Source organism: Microtus oregoni, unplaced genomic scaffold (genome assembly GCF_018167655.1).
Source record: "Microtus oregoni isolate MIOR12 unplaced genomic scaffold, Mior012 000013F_ref0000133, whole genome shotgun sequence".
Classification (NCBI taxonomy): domain Eukaryota; kingdom Metazoa; phylum Chordata; class Mammalia; order Rodentia; family Cricetidae; genus Microtus; species Microtus oregoni.
The window spans coordinates 27,819,425-27,838,604 of NW_024543072.1; the positions used below are offsets into that span (position 1 = coordinate 27,819,425).

Consider the following 19,180-nt stretch of genomic DNA (forward strand, 5'->3'; position numbering starts at 1 on the left):
GGGACAGTTCCAGTGAGAAATTAATAGATTTGTGGGCATCAGAGACAGTGACTTCTAATGGGTGAGGAGCAGCTTCAGAGGGTGTGGTTTTTGTCACTTGGGGCAGAACCCTGTTTCTATAGACGGAAGGACTAGTAACCAATCCAGCTGAGTTCTGAGAAGAGAGATTTTATGTTATTTATTTTTCATCTGCCAAGACAAGAATTCTTGTGCCAGCCCCAGGCCAGCTGCTGCTGCTGTGGCTCTTGAAGCTTTGCTCATTGTGCAACAGGCAAGCAGGAGGATGTGTGCCAGGCTAACTCTGACCTCCTGGCTTCAAGGAGGCCACCACTTGTGTAAAGGGCTCGCTGCTCATCTGCTTCTCCACGCAAAGTATGTCATTAGCATGGCCTGATGTTGAGGTGGGTGAGGTGGCAGGCCAGCAAGTAAGCATCTATCCAACCAGTGGCACTGCCCCTGGCTGGAGGTGGTGCCGAGGCCAGCTGTTTTTGACTGCCTTCTCCACCCTGAGCTCCTGGGATCTGGATGATCACTCCTGCCTGACACTGTCTTTGGAATGAATCACAAGGGGAGACTAAATAATAGTATATTGACAGTGGGTGGTAGAGGCGCACGCCTTTAATCCCAGCATTCAGGAGGCAGAGGAAGGAGGTTCTCTATGAGTTTTGAAGCCAGCCTGGTTAACAAGAGCTAGTTCCAGGACAGCCAGAGCTACACAAAGAAACCCTGTCTCAAAAAACCAAGCCAGGGGCTGGAGAAATCGCTCAGGGGTTAAGAGCATTGCCTACTGTTCCAAAGGTCTTGAGTTCAATTCCCAGCAACCACATGGTGGCTCACAACCATCTGTAATGGAGTCTGGTGCCCTCTTCTGGCCTTCAGGCATACACACAGACAGAATATTGTATAATAAATAAATAAAACCAAGCCAAAACAACAAAGAGAGAGAGTGTGTGTTGACAGTGATCTCTTTAGTCCCCTTCTTTTTGGCACTTGTGGCTCCTGCGCTTGTCTTTCGCCCTCCATGTAAGGTCTCCTCACCCTGCCCCAGTCACTGCCGTTTGGCCAGTAAATAGTCCACACAGCGTCTCTTTCCTTGTTCAGAGTTTGCACTCGGTGACTGGTGATCTCTCTCTGCCTTGAGCTCCTCTCCTGTAGACCACACTGCCTAATGCCACTCCCCTGTTCTCAGGAAGTGACAGGTTTTAGTACGATGGTGCCCAAGTGCAGGCTTTCCCCCACTTTTCTATTTACGGCCTAAACAGTACTATATATCAAATATTTCTCTAGTGCTCACATTGCATTAAGTGTTATAAGTAACCAAGGAATGGTTTAAAGGATACAGAAGAATACACACCAGTCTCATCCAGGAGCCATGCCATCTTATCTAAAGGACTTATTTTCGTATCTTACAGGAGTCGGGTGAGTTCTGATCTCTTCCTGGGAGAATGAGGGATGATCGTACATGTTCGTTGTCTGCCTACAGTCTCTCAAGGGTGCTAAGTGCTGTCTAAACTGTTCTTTATTGGAGTGTGAAGTACAATGTGCTACAAATTCACGTTTGTTGAATAATGGAATGGATTCCGCAAAGAATGAACATCAAATGCAAAGGGCCGAGGAGCGTGCAAAGCCCCATCTGGGCCAGCTTTTCCAAATGTGTTTTTATCTTGAAAGCATAGTTGATGCTGCTTAGAATATTGGGTTAAGGAGGCATCCAAGGCTGTGTCTACATGCATTATTTGTTGTGAGCCTGCCTGGCTTTTGTGACTGTGTGTTGGCTCAGATTCCTGTAGGGCAGACATTCTCTCCTCTTAGGGGAGAGTTATCTTGCCTACAGTGCATGCCTCTAAAAACCCTGCGAGGCGCCTTTGAAAAAAACCAGCCATATGTGGCAGAGCAAATAGAAAACAAAGTGTTCAGGAGATTCAAAAGGAGGCAGAAATTGGCCCTCTGCCTCTTCCATCCCCTGTTCCGAGTACTGAAGTTTGACAGCACTCCAGGATTAAAGGAGAACACTCTTGCTCAAACACCAATATCTGAAACACAGGCGGGGGGAGGGAAGGCTTACAGAAGGTAACTGGCCAAAGAAATTGCTTTTTGAATAAATGCTTCCTTCTCCTCTACGGCGGCCTCTGTTTTTAGAAAGGGTTTCATTTCATTTCTCGGTGAGCGTATTTTCAGAAGCAGGAGGCCTGAGGAAATGAAACTGGTAGAAATCTCTGTCACTTCACCCATTTCCCTCCCACTGGAAAACCAGTAGAGCCCAGCTGAGATGAGCCTGCAGTGAGATGCCGATGATCCACGATTACATCTTGAGAACCACCGCCAAGACACGGTTTGCCCTCAGGTGAAGAGGAGCTTCAGCTGGCTCTTGATCCCTCTTGGAGTTGCTCCCTACGTGTGCCTGTGTTCGTATTTTCTACGATGCTGTACAGCCCATGTGCATAAAAATGTTGACCTAATCAAAGCTCCAAAGAGATTAGCAAGGGGTCTAGGGGCACAGTGGAAGCCAGCAAACATTCACAGAAGCAGATACTCCTCCAAAGTTGCTCGAACATGGGCTGAGTGATTTACGTCCCTAACTGACTTGAGGGCTGCGTGAGGAAAATTCCATGTAGATGATGAAGAGTAAGTATGGCAGGAAGGAAACAGCAGTTCAGGGACACGCTGGGCAGGTGGCTTCCAGAAAGGTCCCTAGTGTCAGAAACGGTGGAGTCATGAGGATTCCAAAAGGAAGGACATTTGCTGTGCTTTGTTCATTTCTTCCCTAAACACAGGAATGAGACAGGAAGATTTTCACTAGAGTAAAAATGGTCAGGAGCCTGTAATTATCTGAAGAGCAAAGAACTGCCAGTGGATGCAATTGATTTCCTGGCCAAACTCTAGTAGGCAGGCTCTCGGTGTAAGGGGCCTTCATCTGAATTCCAAGGCCAGCTCTTAAGTGAGGTCAGTCATGACCCTTATAAATGAGATTGAATACAGAGAAAGAATTTAACAGTGGGGTGTCCTAAAAATGACGCAGGCCATACTTCATCCTGTCTGTGGCGGGTGATGGTTCTCAGGCATAACATGCTGCACACCAACCCTCCCAGCTCAGCTCTTTCTGCCCAGATATGCAATACGACACGAGGATGGCCAGACGTGAAGCATCATGGCAGGTCCATTGGGTTTTTGTCATATAAACATTTCAGCATAGCCGCAGTAATTGCTCTCCCGACAGGTGGCTTTCTGCATGTTTCAATTTAAATCAACTCTGTTCAGGAGCCTGAGTTACATTTGTTGTTTGTTCAACTATTTCTAACGTGGTTTTTATGGGAAATGGCACAATCCAGGGTAAATCATTGAAGGTAGGTTTTTTTTTTGTTTGTTTGGGTTTTTTGTTTGTTTGATGGCATATAATGAACCCGAAATGTCCACTTTTGTTTGTACAGGTTTTATGGTTCCATTCCATATTGCCATACTGTTCACAGTTAGTTGACTAATATCTAATCCAAAGCTCACAAAGTCTCATCTGCTGCCTTGGCAATTGGCTTGACAATGTGATACTTTAGTGTAGAATTGGATAAGCAATGAGATTCTGTTATAGTAATGGTTTGGCATAATTATTTTCCAGTGCTATGTTTTTTTATCATTGATAAATACTTGGGGGGGTTACAAATACTTAGCCATCAACTCTCTAGACTTCCTGGATTTCTTTATAATCTAACAAACAACTAACTTTGGAATCTCCTCAGTGACTGGAGACACACACCCAAAGGGTTTATGGCATCCCTTGTGTAAGACTAAGAAAGATACCTGATGCACTTTTTTATGAAGAGATATTTGAAGAGCTCGAGGGTTCTAAGGAAAGGGAAACAGCAGGCAAAAACCCCAGGTTAAAGCCAGGGCTGAGCCAGGATTGGTGTCGCTCACGGGTAACCCTATCACTCAGGAGTCCAAGGGGGGGGGGGCATGAACCAGGGAGGGACACATAGTAAGACCCTGTCACAAAGCCAAGGAAAACAAGACAAAGAAAGTGCTTTCTCAGGCCCCTAAAGTAGTGCAAGTTGGGTGCTCATATGGGCAAATCTGCCCCGCACCCATAAAGACTGTCCTTTGTCCACCAGACAAGGTGCCCAGAGGAGGCAGAGGTGGGGTGGGAGAGTCAGAAGTGAGGAAACCTTGTCAATGATGCTCCCTGGGTAGATGGACTGGGGGTGAGGGTGAGGGATGGTTTCTTGGAGATTTGGGCTGCTGTGTGACTGAAACAGAGCACCTTTGGGGCAGGAAGAGAAGGATTTTCACACTAGCTCAGAGCAGTCTCTGTAGGAAAGCCCAGCATGCTTTACTTTACAGACAAATGCCAGAACAGGATGGGCATCTGTAAGGCTGCGCCCCTGGCTAACTATCGCACCAGGTTATAGGAAACTCGAGCCCCCTGCACTCCCTCTCCTTATCATCCCAGCTGTCATTGCTCTTGTATCCCAGCTCACATAGCTTATCCTCTTCTAATCCTTTCTTCATCCATTCTTTACAGGAAGTTATTCTGGTCCTTTCATTTCCGTGCTGTGATTCTATCTGCTTACTGCACCCTAAGTAAAACCCACACGGCCTCACTGTACTGATTTTCTGTCAATACATTTTTCAAGTTAACTCTTCTTTTCAACTTCAGTAAGTTTCCTTCCAAGAGACCACAGATAATTTGCCGTAAGATGAATCTAAACCAAAAGGTTTTGTGCCAGGTACATCCAGTGTGGCTTCTCCCATTGTGTCTGAAGCCATGTTGGTGCTATATTGAGGACATATAAAACTCATTAAGACTCTTCCCTGGTTGATGAGAAGTTCTAGAACATAACTAAAAGGGACTAGGGCTCAAAGCTAGATAATGCTCACTGTTCTAGATTTATTTATTTTATTATTTTATTTGTATGAATGTTTGCCTGCCTATATGTTTGTGAAACATGTGTGCCTGGCACCCACAAAAGACAAAAAATAAGGTGTCAAACTCCCTGGGAATGGAGTTACAGATGGTTGAGATCCTCTGTAAGAGCAAAATGTCCTCTTCAGCACTGGGCATACTCCCTAACCCACAGATTCAAATGTGTTCATAGTACTGCATTTATAGCACTGGGGACCATCTTCTGGGTTCCTGGCATATACAACCCATCTTTAAATTATTGGGACATCCAGATTCTGGTTAGAAGCTACCCAGAACATGTTAGGGTTCAGCAGAAAAACTGCTGAGGTTCACTATCAATGCCAACCAAGAGCACATGATATAAGAGAACTGATTCAGACAACATGTGCCTATAGGCAATGTTTTCATTGTTCAGCGCCATGAAACCCTTTTCTCGCAGCAGGTATTAAACCCATCCCCAATTTCTGCTATGTTTAAGGACAACCTCAGACTCTCACTCCATCAGGAGTTATTCTCCTTTCTAAGAACATCTGGGTGGAGCTTGCAGCCCAGTTCCTTCATTCCAACTCCTATAAAACATGATATAAACATAAATCTGCCTGCCTTATTGAATTAAACTCCAGAAGACAAGGATTTTTGGCTTCCTTATCAAGACATCACTCATAAAACCTAGCCCAGAACCTGGAAGAGAACTTGTATTTGGTAAAGTGAGTTTAGTTGAGTGCAATAGCAAGAGAATCAGATCTTTGAAAGTGAAAGATTTACTGTCCTAGTAAACATAATATTTTTCCTTTCAATAATTTATTTACATAGCTCCTACACAAATAGAAATGCTCACCCATGGAAATGGTTTATTCAAGCTTTTTCTTCCGTATGTTCGTCTATAAAACTGATAACCATAAAATATAGTCTTTTATAAGAGCAACCAGGTTTCTACTCAGATATTTACTTCCTAAGGAACATATTAAATTGGTTTTCTCCCTTTTGAAGGCAGCTTGACATTTACTACAGGTTAGTTCCACATTCTACAAAACATTCGCATGACTGTGAATCATTCCTCCTACTATATTCTGTTACAGAACTAGAAAAGCATCAATAGCCAAGACAGCTTGAGCATTACATGGGGGAATTAATCATTTCCCCATATATCTTGTGATAACACACTCAATGTGCAGGGGAGTGGTGTCAGAATCCATACGTATCAGCACTTCTAGCAGAAATCCTCTTAACACTTCCTTCCCTGAAAGTCATTTCAAGCAGATCAAGTGAGATGACTGCAGATACTTTATTTAAAAAAAAAATATCTCTTTTCAAAAGTTTTATAGAAACAGAATTTCCTTGGAGGAGCCATCACGGACTTCAGGGAATTGAATAGGAATGAAGACTTTGGTTCAAGTCTTTTGGAAGTTTTGTTACTCTGCTACAGACCTTCCTTCAAATAACAAAGAATCTGTGTGGAATTTTAGCTCTTGTGGCATCAGAAGGAAGAGGGCCTTGATGTCGAGCACTGGCACAGCAAGCTGAGTCACGTCTAGCTTCTGGGACTTAAGACAGGGAGGAGAGATGGTGACTTCCAGTACATCAGATCCTAACACAGTCAGAGTTGCTGCTATTCAGTGTATTACTAAGAAATAAAAGCCCATATAATCGAACTGTGACACACTCTTCATGACAGGTCATGTTTTGATTTCAGAGATGTTAAAATGTGAAGAAGTGTGCATATTGTCGTTGGTGCACTATAGAACTGAAGCAGGGCTCGTGGTTTACGCAAGGCTCCACACAATAATAATAGAATGTTTAACCTGTAGCTCAGGCTTGTTATTAACTAGCTCTAACAACTTAAATTAACCAGTTTCTATTCATCTACACTTTGCCATATGGTTCTGTGGCTTTACCTGTTCCCTAGTATGTCTTGTTCCTCTGGCAGCTGGCTTGCATCTCTCTCAACTCTGCCTTCCTCCCTCTTAGTATTTTTAGTTTGGTTTTCCCAACTAGCCTTATTCTGCCTTGCTATAGGCCTAATTGGATTTATTATTAGCCAATAAGAGCAATATATTCACAACATACAGAAGGATTATCCCATAGCATTTCACCCATTTTATCTGATCAAAAGGAAAGCTCTCAACTTTAACATAGTAAAATTATATTCAGCAAACAGTTATCAAGGAAGAATTAGTTACAATATCCAGTCCATTTGTGTTAGTCAAAATTAGAGAAAATACTCTATTATCTCTCTTATCTTGGTGAGTTTAAAGTTTTGTATCTAATCTACCCTTTTATTATAACTGAGAAAAATTGTAATAATAACTATCTAGTCTTCAACTCCATCAAAGACTGAGAAAGAAATATTACCCAAGTAAGTAGGAAGTGCAGGCAAGCAACTTCAAAAAAAATGTGAGAAATGACAAAAACAGTTGGCTGTCTAGACAGTCACCCAAGGTTTCTATGTAATGTTAGGGCATACATCTTTGGCCTACAGGCCTAACATATATAACAGACTTCAGTGTGAGCAGGGAATTTTGAAGGACTGTACTACCTTGTCTTGGCAAATCTTGGCAGTTGCCTTTCTTGTGGCCTGCTAGTCCAGGTTGGACAACAACTGTCAGCAACTGAGGCAAGGTGTTGTTTGTTTTTTTCTCTTTACTTTTAGGATCTTTGAGGGGGGTAACCACTAGGTCCTCAAATAAATTACTCACTAAATCTTATTCTTACTTAAAAATGCCCAGCCTTAAATAGCTTGGCTTGTTTCTAACCAGCTTTTCTTAAATTTACCCATCTATCTTTTGCCTCTGGTTTTTTTCCTTTTTCTTACTTCTGTATATCTTACTTTCACTCTAACTGGGTGGCTAACCCCTTCTTTTGTCAATACTTGATCTCCTTCACTTGGTCCTCCTCTTTTTCTTCCTAAAGTTTTCCTCCTATTTATTCTCTCTGCCAGACAGCCCCATCTGTCCTTTCTCCTGCCTTCTTATTAGCTGTTCAGCTCTTTATTAGACCATCAGGTATTTTAGACAGGCAAAGAATCACAGCTTCACAGGGTTAAATAAATGCAGATGAACAAAAGCAACACATCTTTACATCATTAAAACAAATGTTCTACAGCATGAACAAAAGTAACATGTCTTAAAATAATATTCTACAACAACAAAAGCATTTTCTTTGCCCACATGGCCAACTTTTTTCATAAAGAAAATACACTTGCTGTGGAGTTTCTTTGATGCCCATCATCTTTTCCGGAGTATATTCATACTGTCAGGAGCAAACATGTCTCACTGTCATGAAAAGTCTTAAGTTATTAAAACATTTTAAATGCCATATTCTGTAGGTCTTTGAAGTGTTTGAAGATTACCTATCTATCTGAAATAGATCTTTGTATACCTTGAAAACTTAACTTATATGACTATAAGTTTGACTATTGTAGATAACTATTAATCTGTATTTTTAATAATACATTGTATTTTTAGTTGAACTACATAAACACAATATTTTAAATAAGAGTAGGAATATACATACAGTATAACAAAATAACAGTATAATATATATATACAGTATAACGTGATATGTTAAATATTTTAAGATTAGCAGTTGTTTTTTGAATTAATGTAGATTCAATAATATACCCCCTTTTCCATCATTTCTATATCATATTCCTCTTTCTTCTTTTAGAAAGCAATTTACTATAACCAATAGCAAAGTATAATCATCCCACCCTCAAATGAAAACAAACATTTATAACCAATATTTTGGGAGTGTATCTATTGTTTTATAGACTGCTTCCTGTTGGTTTGTGGGTGCTGTTGATGTTTGAGGGACTCTGGGAAAATCAGGATAATTGTTAAGTCTTGGCTGAAGTATTCTGTTAGCAGCCATGAAGCTGTTCTGGATGTAGAACTCAGAGGAAATGGCAACAGATGAGCTCTGAAATGTTGGATCATCTTGGCCACCTGTTCCCATCATATATTTTTCAGAAAGTTCTTCCTTCATCAATCTGTTTTCTCTTAACCCAGAATGAATCCACAGCCTTTTATTTCCCAAGGAAATCAAAGCAGAACCTCTTTCTCAAAGTAACATATCCTTTTACTTAAATTTTGAAGTCAAGATATTTTTTAAATAAATAGTTTGGCTTTTAAAATAAATAGTAGCTTTAATAGTCAATTGTTTATAGACTATAATTATCAACCTGTAGAGAGCCCTTGTTGACTACTACATAGGGAACACCCTTTCCCATCTTTCTTCTCTTGTTTGTTTCTTCAGACAGAGTCTTTCAGTATAGCCCTTGCTGTCCTGGAGATCCATCCAAGGGTTGGGGTAAAAGGTGTGTGTCACCCTGCCTGGCCACCATCACTATTTTTATTATAACAGCATTTCTTTGTGAAATCTAGGTGATTCTGAAGCTTGTATCAAGCTAACCTAACCCAGCTCCCTTCTATTTGGCAATCCCACAGCACTGGAAATCAACTGTTCAGTGTCTGTCTTCCTTGCCTTTGAGTGCAGGAGAGAATACTGTTTCCTGTCACTTCAGGGACAGATTGACTATTGGGTGTGATGATAATTAGGCATTACCTCTCTCTTCTCGCAGCCTAAAGTCACCTGGAAGTTCGTTTACAAATGAAATCCCCAAATTCAGGTTCACACAAGTCAAACTGGCCTTTTGGGAAAGCAGTTGCTTAAGATGGTAGAACTCTACTTTGTTAACCATGCATTGGACTACTGCACCCACATTCTTGGGTTACCTCAGAATTTTTCCACAGACTTCTGCAGGTTTAATTTCCTAGTCTCCACCATGGCTCTTCTAGAGCAGAATTTTTCCTGTCCTGTCTGTCTGAAGCCTCCCAGTTCTTGAAGAGACTGCAAACCGCTTGAATAGTTAGCGTCATGCTACTTTGACAAATCTTACCACCCAGAAGCCCCTTTGACGTATGCTAAGCGAAAGAAAACCACACTGCAGTGGGGTTACCAAAGGGCAGATGTGATACCTATGAAAAGGCCCAAGGAATGGGCGTAAAGATGAAGATGAGTGAGCCAGTGATACCCAGTGAGCTCTGGGTCTGTGGCTGGTTTGTCATCTAAGGGTTCAAGTGACCACTGACAAAAAAAAAAAAAAAAAAAAATACCAGAAAATCAAGGGCATCTCTACTGAGCACAAGCAGAATGAATATTTTCACATCATTTGTGTTGTATTGAGATTTATAGACAGTTTACAAACAGGAAGCATGTCAGATGATATATAAAGGTTATGTGCAAATACCATACATTTCGTATCTGAGACTTGAAAACTGTGGATTTTGGTACGCTGTGAAAAGTGCTGGCACAGATACAAGCTGACAGCTATACTTCTATTCCTGTTAGAGCCCTTACCCAAACACACACACGGACATCTTTCCTTCAATAGTTTTGGGATTTTTTTTTCTTTTTCAAAATCTCTAAATATTTAATCAGAGTCCTTGGTGTAAGCTGTGTCTTTTACAGTTTCTCTAGAAAGTCCAACAGGAATTCAGGGTCCAGATGTCTTAAAGAACAGGAAAAACTTCCAACTGGGGCTGGTAAGAGGAAACCTCAAAAGTTTATCCACAGCCATGCCCAACCGAACTTTGCAAACTTATTTAGCTTGATCTATTGGTTTCCTAGATCCTGTAAAGAATGTCTAAGTGATGCCATCTGTAAAGCATATGACACCAACAGAAGGGTTCCTAATAACCAGGAAGCATTAATGTTCCTAACATCTAAATTATTTGGAATCATCTGGTGTGGTTTGTGTTGACAAGCCTGCTATGTCTTCCGACAGCAGCGCCACGGTGGGAAGGCCGCGTTCTCCGGCTTTTGCACCACTCCATGTCTTCCCCATCAAACTGTTACAAGATGGATTTATAATAGACCCAAAGGTAGTAGCAAAATGAAAATTAGTTCTCGGGTAGAATAGCAATCCCGTCCGACTCGCCTGTAGCAACTGCGTCATATCTGCTTCTACAGCAAGGAAATGACTTCTTAATGTGCTTTCCTTCCACTAAGAAGAATTAAATCTGTATGGCAAAATGGAAAACCAGTGTGCTGGCAGCCAAATTCTGAAAGGAAGATCCATGACCCTCATAAAGATATTTGTGGCCTCGTTCTATGCTAATGAGCCTCATTTAGACCCAGACTTCCTCGGTGTGGAAATACAGCCTTGCCGGAAAGCAAGGATGTCTTTCCCGTACTATTTTGTCTTCCACAACAAAGCTGCTCTGAGATAAATGTGGAAGGTCTCTGTGTTCTGCAGCATGCTGGGGTGGGGTCTCTACAGAAGGCTGAGGGTTTGAGGCCCAAGACAATGGATATTACTATTTTAGTTTAAAAGTTTTTATTTATTAGTAGTGTGTGTGTATGTGTGTGTGTGTGAGTGTGTGCATGGATGTGTATGTGTGTCTGTGTGGTGGGGGTTAGGCCTACATACCACAGTATGCATGTGGAGGCCACAGGACAAATGTGCACAGTGATTCTCTCCCTTTCATTTTATCACGGTTTCTAGTGAGCAGCTTCTCATGTTCATACCTGAGGCACCTGGTCAGCATGCCTTGCTGAACTCCCAAGGTTTTTTTCAAAGCATCCCAGTACCAAGTGAGTAGATACGCAGTGAAATGAAAGCAGTCACTATGGAACTGCCCGTTTGTATGGATTCTCCAAGACAAAGAAAACTGGTTGGGCACAATGCTTGCACCCAGCATTGCCTATCTAGACAAGTAAATAATTTTCCTGAGTTCCCCTGCCCCCATTTCCTTCAGAGTAAATGGAGTTAAGTAGTGTGTCTTGTGGGAAGCTGTAAGGATTGTGCAAAATATGAGCATGAAAGGAGCTGCTTTCCAAATCATAAATGTTGACCGTCATTGATAGCGCTACACAGCCATCTATCTAAGCCCCTGAACATGGACCACTAGACTGTACATATTATGAGCAATTGGACCTTTAGCGCTGTGTGTGTGTGTGTGTGTGTGTGTGTGTGTGTGTGTCAGTCAGCAGTCTGTCTGTCTGTCTGTCTGTTTGTCTCTCTCTCTCTCACACACACACAGCTAAAGAAATGGCATATTGGTAACAGAACTGAATTACAATAGGTGAGCAAGAGAGAGATTAAAGCTACTAAAAACCTGCTCTCTGATAGAACAACACATGGTTCACTCTATACAGCAATTTTAAACATGTCTTTGCTCATAAGTCTATATATGTATACATAAATATATGTGACTATGTATTTTATATATGTGTGTGTGTGTGTGTTTCTTGTTTGTACATGGATAGAGAATTGTCTACAGAGGAACTGAATTGACGAAGACTACATTGTTAATTTCCTATACTGTTTTCTCCTAGCTTCTGTTGTCGCAGATCCACTTCAATGCATAAACCTGCTACTTCTTAAAAGAAAGTAGAAAACAAACTGTGCATGGAAAATGGGTTCATGTGCAGTTTAGCCAGACCCAGAAAGAAAGACTCAGTTTCTCTCTACTTCCTTTGTGACAGAGTTATGGCTTTCTAGGAACACGAAAGAAGCCAGGACATATCCAGCTGTGACACGGTCGGCACGTGTGAAGTCTGGCTAACCCCTCCCCTGCAGGGCACCAGAACCTCAGTCTCCCTTCCCCAGCACAGGACTTCTGCGGAATTCTGCTTTGTTACGAGTCTACTCTTTACAGTAGCCTGATAGCCAAAGGGAAGGGACTTGAGTGTCTAACCCCAGAGTTTCTTCCGGTCCGAATGCTTACAACTCCTTGGAGCTCATAAAAGACAGCTAAAGTCAGAGAGACTGATATGGTAGGCTGCAGGCCAGAAGGGAGGACTGAGCATGGGCAGAGACAATGATTAAACGGCGCTGATAAGCGCAAGAAAATGAAGGGGTGTTGAATAGCAGGATGCTGCCCCTAGCAGCCTCCTGTTTTACGCAGCCTTAGTCTGTCACAGGCCCTTGCTCATCAGGCAAGCATGAAGCAGCAGCCACCCCAGTGCAGCCGAATCTTGCGATTTTATTAGAGAAGCAAGAAATGTCAATTCTTACGTGAAACTCTTTATTTTCAAAATTGGGCAATTAGCGTAATTAAGATACACCTCCAGGCCTCTAATTTGCAAGTTATTTTCACTCTCTCTCCTTTCCCCAACACTATTAAAGAAGATCTCAGGGATTCTTTCATGAGCCTATTTTATTCTCTTCCTCCAAAGCTCCAGAAACATGACAAAGAACAAGAGGACTCCCCAGCCTTCTGGAGATCTGAGGAGGAGATGGCTGCAGAAGCTGAGGCACTGCGTGTCTACTTTCAGGTAAACACCAAGTCTTTCACCTTCACCCAGGCCTCCTCACGGGCCTCAGGGAAGGGAAGATAACGGCTGGGAAAGATGAAGAAAAGTAACAGCACCGATGTCTCCCTGATGGGGACTACAAAGGACAGAGAAGCTGTATAAAGACAGTCTTGAGCCATATGGGATTTTATGTCCCCTCTTGCCACTGTAGGAATGGAGAGGGGCCTGGAGAAGAAGTCCTCAGCTTTCCAGGTTCTTGTGTCCTGAAACAAAGAATTGGCCAGGGGCCTATGGTGACTAGTTAAGATAGAGGTAGTTTATTAATAAAGAGCACTCCTGAGTGTGCAAATGAGTCAACAGTTGGGGAGGCGACAGGCGCTGATGGGCTCAGCCAGGAGAGTGGCGAGCCTTTATGGGCCACCTGGGTGATACCAACAGCTCTGGCCTGTGCAGTTGTTCACATAACTCTCATGACTATACATTGTTATAATTGGTTTATTCCATTGTTGACTTCTCCCTATACTTTTTAAATCAACCTTTATCATATATATATATATATATATATATATATATATATATATAAAATAAAGTATATAGAGAACTGTGTACTGTCCCTAGTTTGGGGCACAATGGGAGATTTTGAACAGAGTCCCCTGCAGGTTAAAAGGAAACTGCTGTACACTGCTTTGATATGAAATGCAAGGAAGCTCAAAGATATATGCATTAATTGGCCATTCTAGTCCCAGCCTTACTTTTCAAATACCTTAATTACTTAATGACCCAGAGAGCTGTCCCTTCTGGTGTCATGTTGCCAGTGCTTACAGTCTCAAACTAGAAAGAGCACACTGAGGACTCTTTCCAAGTGTGTCCAGGTTTTTGTCACCATCACAGAATGAATCCAGAGATAGGACAATATAAGGCATTAACAGGAACAGCCCACATAAAGTGAAGTGTAGGCTGTAGACAGGAGATTTGAGAATGTTTGTTGGATGAGCAAGTTTGAATGCAAGGAAGGATTATTCAAGAGTTAAGGGAGGAAGTTCAGGAACCAGTGTTTACGCTTTTTATATATCTTTCTTTGTAATTTTTGGATGCATCATAGAGGCAGTTACAAGCAAGCCATTTCACAAGGATAGTGACAGCATGGTCGTGAAGCACAGGTTGCTTGGTGTCCTCAGGAGGCCATGTTGTTGCTCTCAGCCATTATGACAGCCTTGCACCACCCTGCAAGTGACACGGGCATTCTCTGTGCCTCTCCAGCTCAGTGAAAGCAGGACACCGCAGCCAAGCACTGCAAAGCTCAGTTTGTTCTGCCAAACATGCGTCAAGTCTGTGTTCCTTTGCCTGATGGAGTACAGAGAAGCCACCGGTCATAGTTTGCTTTTAACCTTTACCACCGTTCACATTCTCCTCTGTCTGAAGAGATAGGATTGATAATGAACCCCGGCCTATGGGCATGACCAAACACGGTTTTCTGTCCAATTCCTCTTCAGAAGTCTAGTGTGTCACTTTGGAATGCCCTGTAGAAATGAGGGTACCACATCTTCAGGCACACTTGATTAGAGTGAAATTGTTTTTCTGAGCTTCCTATACAATGGGTGTTTTCAGGTAGAGTTAAGAAAACTCTAGGCTTTGGCGGAGGCCTTTGTGGAATCGTAAGGGTCTACCTCAGAAGAGGTTATCTGCATACATTAAGATTTTGACTTCTAACTCGATGCTTACGTGCTTCTGCCTTGAGTCCAGAATTTGCCTGCCTTCTGAGCAAATTTATTTAACTAGCGAATCTTATCAGAAAGACATCTGTCCTAGGCAATGATACAAACATTTTTGGGCACCAGGCCTATTCATTGTTTTTATTAACTAAAACTTGCATTTTTCTTTAATGGGCTCTGATTACAGACTAAATAACTGACCTATTCAGCAGCCTGGTGTGGGCATTAAGACTAGAATAAGACATGGTAGCCACTGCTCCTAATGTGATGAAGGGTCCTTAAAATTTATCAAGAGCATCACCACTACGTACAATACAAAGGGACTAAATTTACTCCCTCTGTACATCTGGTCCTTAGGTTAGTCCCTTTAGTTATTTGATACTAGGCCCTCCATTTTCAAATTCTATCTTTATATCAAGCTTGCATATAGTGTTTTCTAGAGTACTAATGCAACATTTAGATTTACCTGGGCTTAAAGAAAATACCTTTCGCTTATGTGAAATTAAGATGAACGTGACTTTCCCATACTTTTTCTGATAATACTGACAACAGCATATCCACCTTGGGCAGGATGACTTGAAAGATTTGGTTTGTTGCTGCTCTTCAAAATCTTGAAATTTTTCAAGAGGCATAGCCAGAGATAGGATGGGGACCCGGGAGGAATTATAATCATCAATTGTTTCTGAGAAGATACAAAGAAAAATACCCTATTATAAAACCCAAGCTCGGCCGTATAATTTTTTTTCTATGCTCCGTGGTTAAAAAGGACAATATTCGCAATGCCAACACAACGACATCTGTGTCATTCTTCGTTGTCACACTGCTCACCTTTCCCGCCACTTCATATTTCCTTCCCCAGCTCCTATATCACCCCTCAAGTAGTCCTCTGCGCTTAGTAGCCTTCTAGTGTCCTCAGAAAAAGGACTTTCTCCTCTGCCTCTCGATTCCTTTGTTCCCCAGCACCTGGCTCCCTACCACCCTGGGCAAGGTAGTAGGAACCAAAACAAGCCCCAGTTGGTTTCACAACTGACTTTGCTCTACTTGTAGATTTCTTCAGCTGTGCTGATTCTACTAGGCTGCCCTGCTTCCTGGTTTCTCTATCATCTGACCACGTGCCCAAGTAGGTGGGTCCAGTGTTCGCCTAAGCTCATTCCTCCCTCCCTTGCCCTATAAATTTCTCTTCTCTTTGTGGACCCTGTAGGGAACTGCTCACTTACTGTTTCTGTGATTCGCTTTTTGCATTGCAGTACATGTATCTCAAGCTGGGTAGTCTTGGCCTCAATGTCAAAGAGAACACTGCTTCTAATTAGAAGTCTAAGCATAAATAGAAAGGAGATGCAGTGCTTCTGAAACGCCAGCTCGCTGTAGTTGTTCGCCTACAACTACCAGGACTGAGCTCCGTTCTATCTTCTAGAAAGAAAGGCCAGTTGCTCCTTGACTTAAATGCTATCACTCGATTGAGACCTTGCGACTCCCTACTTGATCTATTTAGAAATATTGTAACAAAATAATCTCTGAGACATTTAATATGATTGCCACCTCTGGGAAATCAACAGCGATGATCAGAATTCACGAGTAAAATGACCCCAGACCTACCCCTCCCAGTGGGGAAGATGAGAACTATGCAAGAAAATCAAACTCATCCCTTAGCCACTTCGTTGTACAAGGATACAAGAAAACCTGCTGCATCTCAGGCTATTAGGTCTACGCAGAATTGCTACTTCGCCTAGGAGACTGGCTTCTGCTTGCTAAGAGTCTGTGTTCACTTTCAAAGAATTTCAGAGAAGAATGCGAACACCTACAGCGAAGACACCCTGTATCGGTAGACAAAGGAGTGTTACTGCCATGAACGGCCCTGTATGTAGAGTTGTCTTATAAAGTAGAAACCACACTTTGTGTTTTCTCTATGCACACACTCTCAGCACACAAGAGCTGTTGGGACCCACACAGTTAAAATTTAACCCAAGCTACACATGCATGCTTAGCCTTTGGCAGTTATCAAGGCAACAACATGAGAGGAATTTTCCGTCCCCTCCCCTATGCCTCTGCAAGGCAGATGGCGATTTAGCCTCCTTTATCTCTTTGTCCAACCAGAATGCAACTCGGTCAGAATTTCTCGGGCAATCATAAAAAGCAGGCTCTGCTTTTGCTATACCACTGAACTTAGGAGTTCACTGGTTGCTGGGGTGACGCTATAGCTGTCTCGATGCCTGTCAGCCAGCTCACTGATGAGGCTGAACTCCTTTGGTTCCTGGAATTCAGTGCCTCCTCTCTGCCTGGATGAATTTATACATTGCTTCCCTGCACACTGAGCTGATTTCCGGGATGGATTTCGCCGTGTGACAGTTGGATCTGCATCTCTTTAACCTTGCCTCCTTTCTGGAGTGTGATGATTCTCTCTGTAGATATTTAACACTTGGATTTGCTGCCTTTTTAATTTTAATTCAGCAACATGTGTACCAGGGGCGGAATGATGCTGTCATCTCCTCCTCCCTGCCGGAACTGGGGGATCTCTGCTGGAAGATATGTAAACATCACCTCCCAGCTTTGATGAGACGTCAAAGCAGGACAGGTTCCCACACTGTGTTGTGTCAGCAGGATCATCTCCAATTCATCACACTCCCCTCCTCTGTGTGTGTCTTGACTTCATAGATAATTGGTTGCCGCTCATTTACTTTTAACAGTGCAGTGCAATTTCAAAGCAACCGAGTCTGCCCCAAACAACATTATTAGTAGTTACAGATGTACAGTCAAGGGAGATTTGGGCACCAGCCGTTTTTAAAAGCTGCTATAATTTCAGTCAATGGACAATCAGTGATAGTCATGGACAGACGGTCAAGGCTGACCAGATGCAACAAGTCTGCCTGTTCATTTCATGCTTCAGTCTGCAAATGATGCCTCTTAAAGCCTACCCCACCAGCCACAGAGAGGGTCTGCCCTTCGCACAAACAGCTTTCAGTGAGAAAGACTCAAGGGATTCATGAAAGAAATTTGGGGGGAAGAGGCAGCCTTGCGCTGGGGCTTGAGGGATTTAGTCTGGACCACATGAGCAGGAAGCCTCATTAACGGCAGTGAAATTGTCTGCCCGTCCTTTTTCAATCAGCCCCTAATTGATATGACCACACATTTTCTTTAGCATGGTAAGAGATGATGCTCCCTTTAAGATTAAATATTTGAATATGAATACATCTGAGTATATTCTTCTTTACTCTGCCAGAAACCGACACAGTTGGTTATTTAACAGAAGCAAGAAAAGAGAATTTTTACTTTTTCTACCTAGTCCTTGCTTCTTTTGGATCGTGGATCCCTCTATGCCCTTCTCTTTGTGTTACATTTCTCAAATGTACTTTCTATTGCTAGGTCATAAAGGTAGACCAAGTTTCTCGGGCGTGAGAATGGTAAAGCATAGAATCATCAAGAGTGAGCCGATACAATGTCCCCTGAAATGACTTATACAGAATTATCAGGATGGTCACTCTTTTAAGTTGTTATAGTCATCTGTAAGACCGTCTACCCTAATATTCATAATACGCTTTTATTTTGCTTATTATTTTGCAGAAATAGTACTTGAACTAAATAGTTTGAATAAAAATATTTCTGCAGGCCACTGATGGCTACAAATTTTAGGGTGTGGGGATGTGGGTGAGGGGTAGACTTTTCTAAGAACATGTGTCTCTACTTGTAATAGAAATGGCTAGTGTCGCAGGTTCAGTTTTGCCCGTATGAGTTTTCCAACAGCATGAGCAATCAACAGAAAATTGTTTTCAGGAAAGTATGATCCAGTAGCAAAAATAAATAAATAAATAAATAAATAAATGTGAGTTTTAGGCTGGAGAAACTGCTCAATGGCTAAGTACATCTGCTGCTTTTCTGAGGACCTGAGTTGGGCTCCCAAAGGCTTCTAACTCCAGCTCTAGGGGACTCAGCACTCTCTTCTGGTCTCCATAGGCAGGCACTCGTGTGCACATGCGTGTGCAACACACACACACACACACACACACACACACACACCGTATCTTGAAAAATTTAAAAATAGAGTTTAAGACTTTTACTTGCACCTAGTAAAATGGAAATACAGTAAAACATAGCTCTTCATCCCTATCTGCAGAATGGATGAGTGCCTAGGGTCTGCATACTCTTCTATTTTATCAAACCTCAAATAAAGCTGTCCAATCACTGGCTTTTCCTTTCTCTACTTGTTCTTTTTGCCTTTGAGAGTTCTCTTCTAACAGCGTGTGAGTTTTGTCTTTCCCTGCCTCCATCCTTTCTAGCAAAAGACTCCTGGAGATCACGGGAAGTGAATATGAAGAAAGGC

At 42.3% G+C, this 19,180-nt stretch overlaps 1 protein-coding gene across 5 annotated transcripts in view; it reads left to right on the forward strand.

The window, feature by feature from the left end:
• The window catches only part of Fhit (fragile histidine triad diadenosine triphosphatase), a 1,425,825-nt gene that overhangs the window by 1,383,051 nt on the left and 23,594 nt on the right, over positions 1–19,180 (forward strand). For all 5 annotated transcript variants that reach the window (XM_041662668.1, XM_041662665.1, XM_041662664.1 and 2 more), the window contains one exon: positions 13,076–13,174. In XM_041662668.1, coding sequence (XP_041518602.1) covers positions 13,076–13,174 — 99 coding nt within the window. The remainder of the gene's footprint in view (positions 1–13,075; positions 13,175–19,180) is intronic.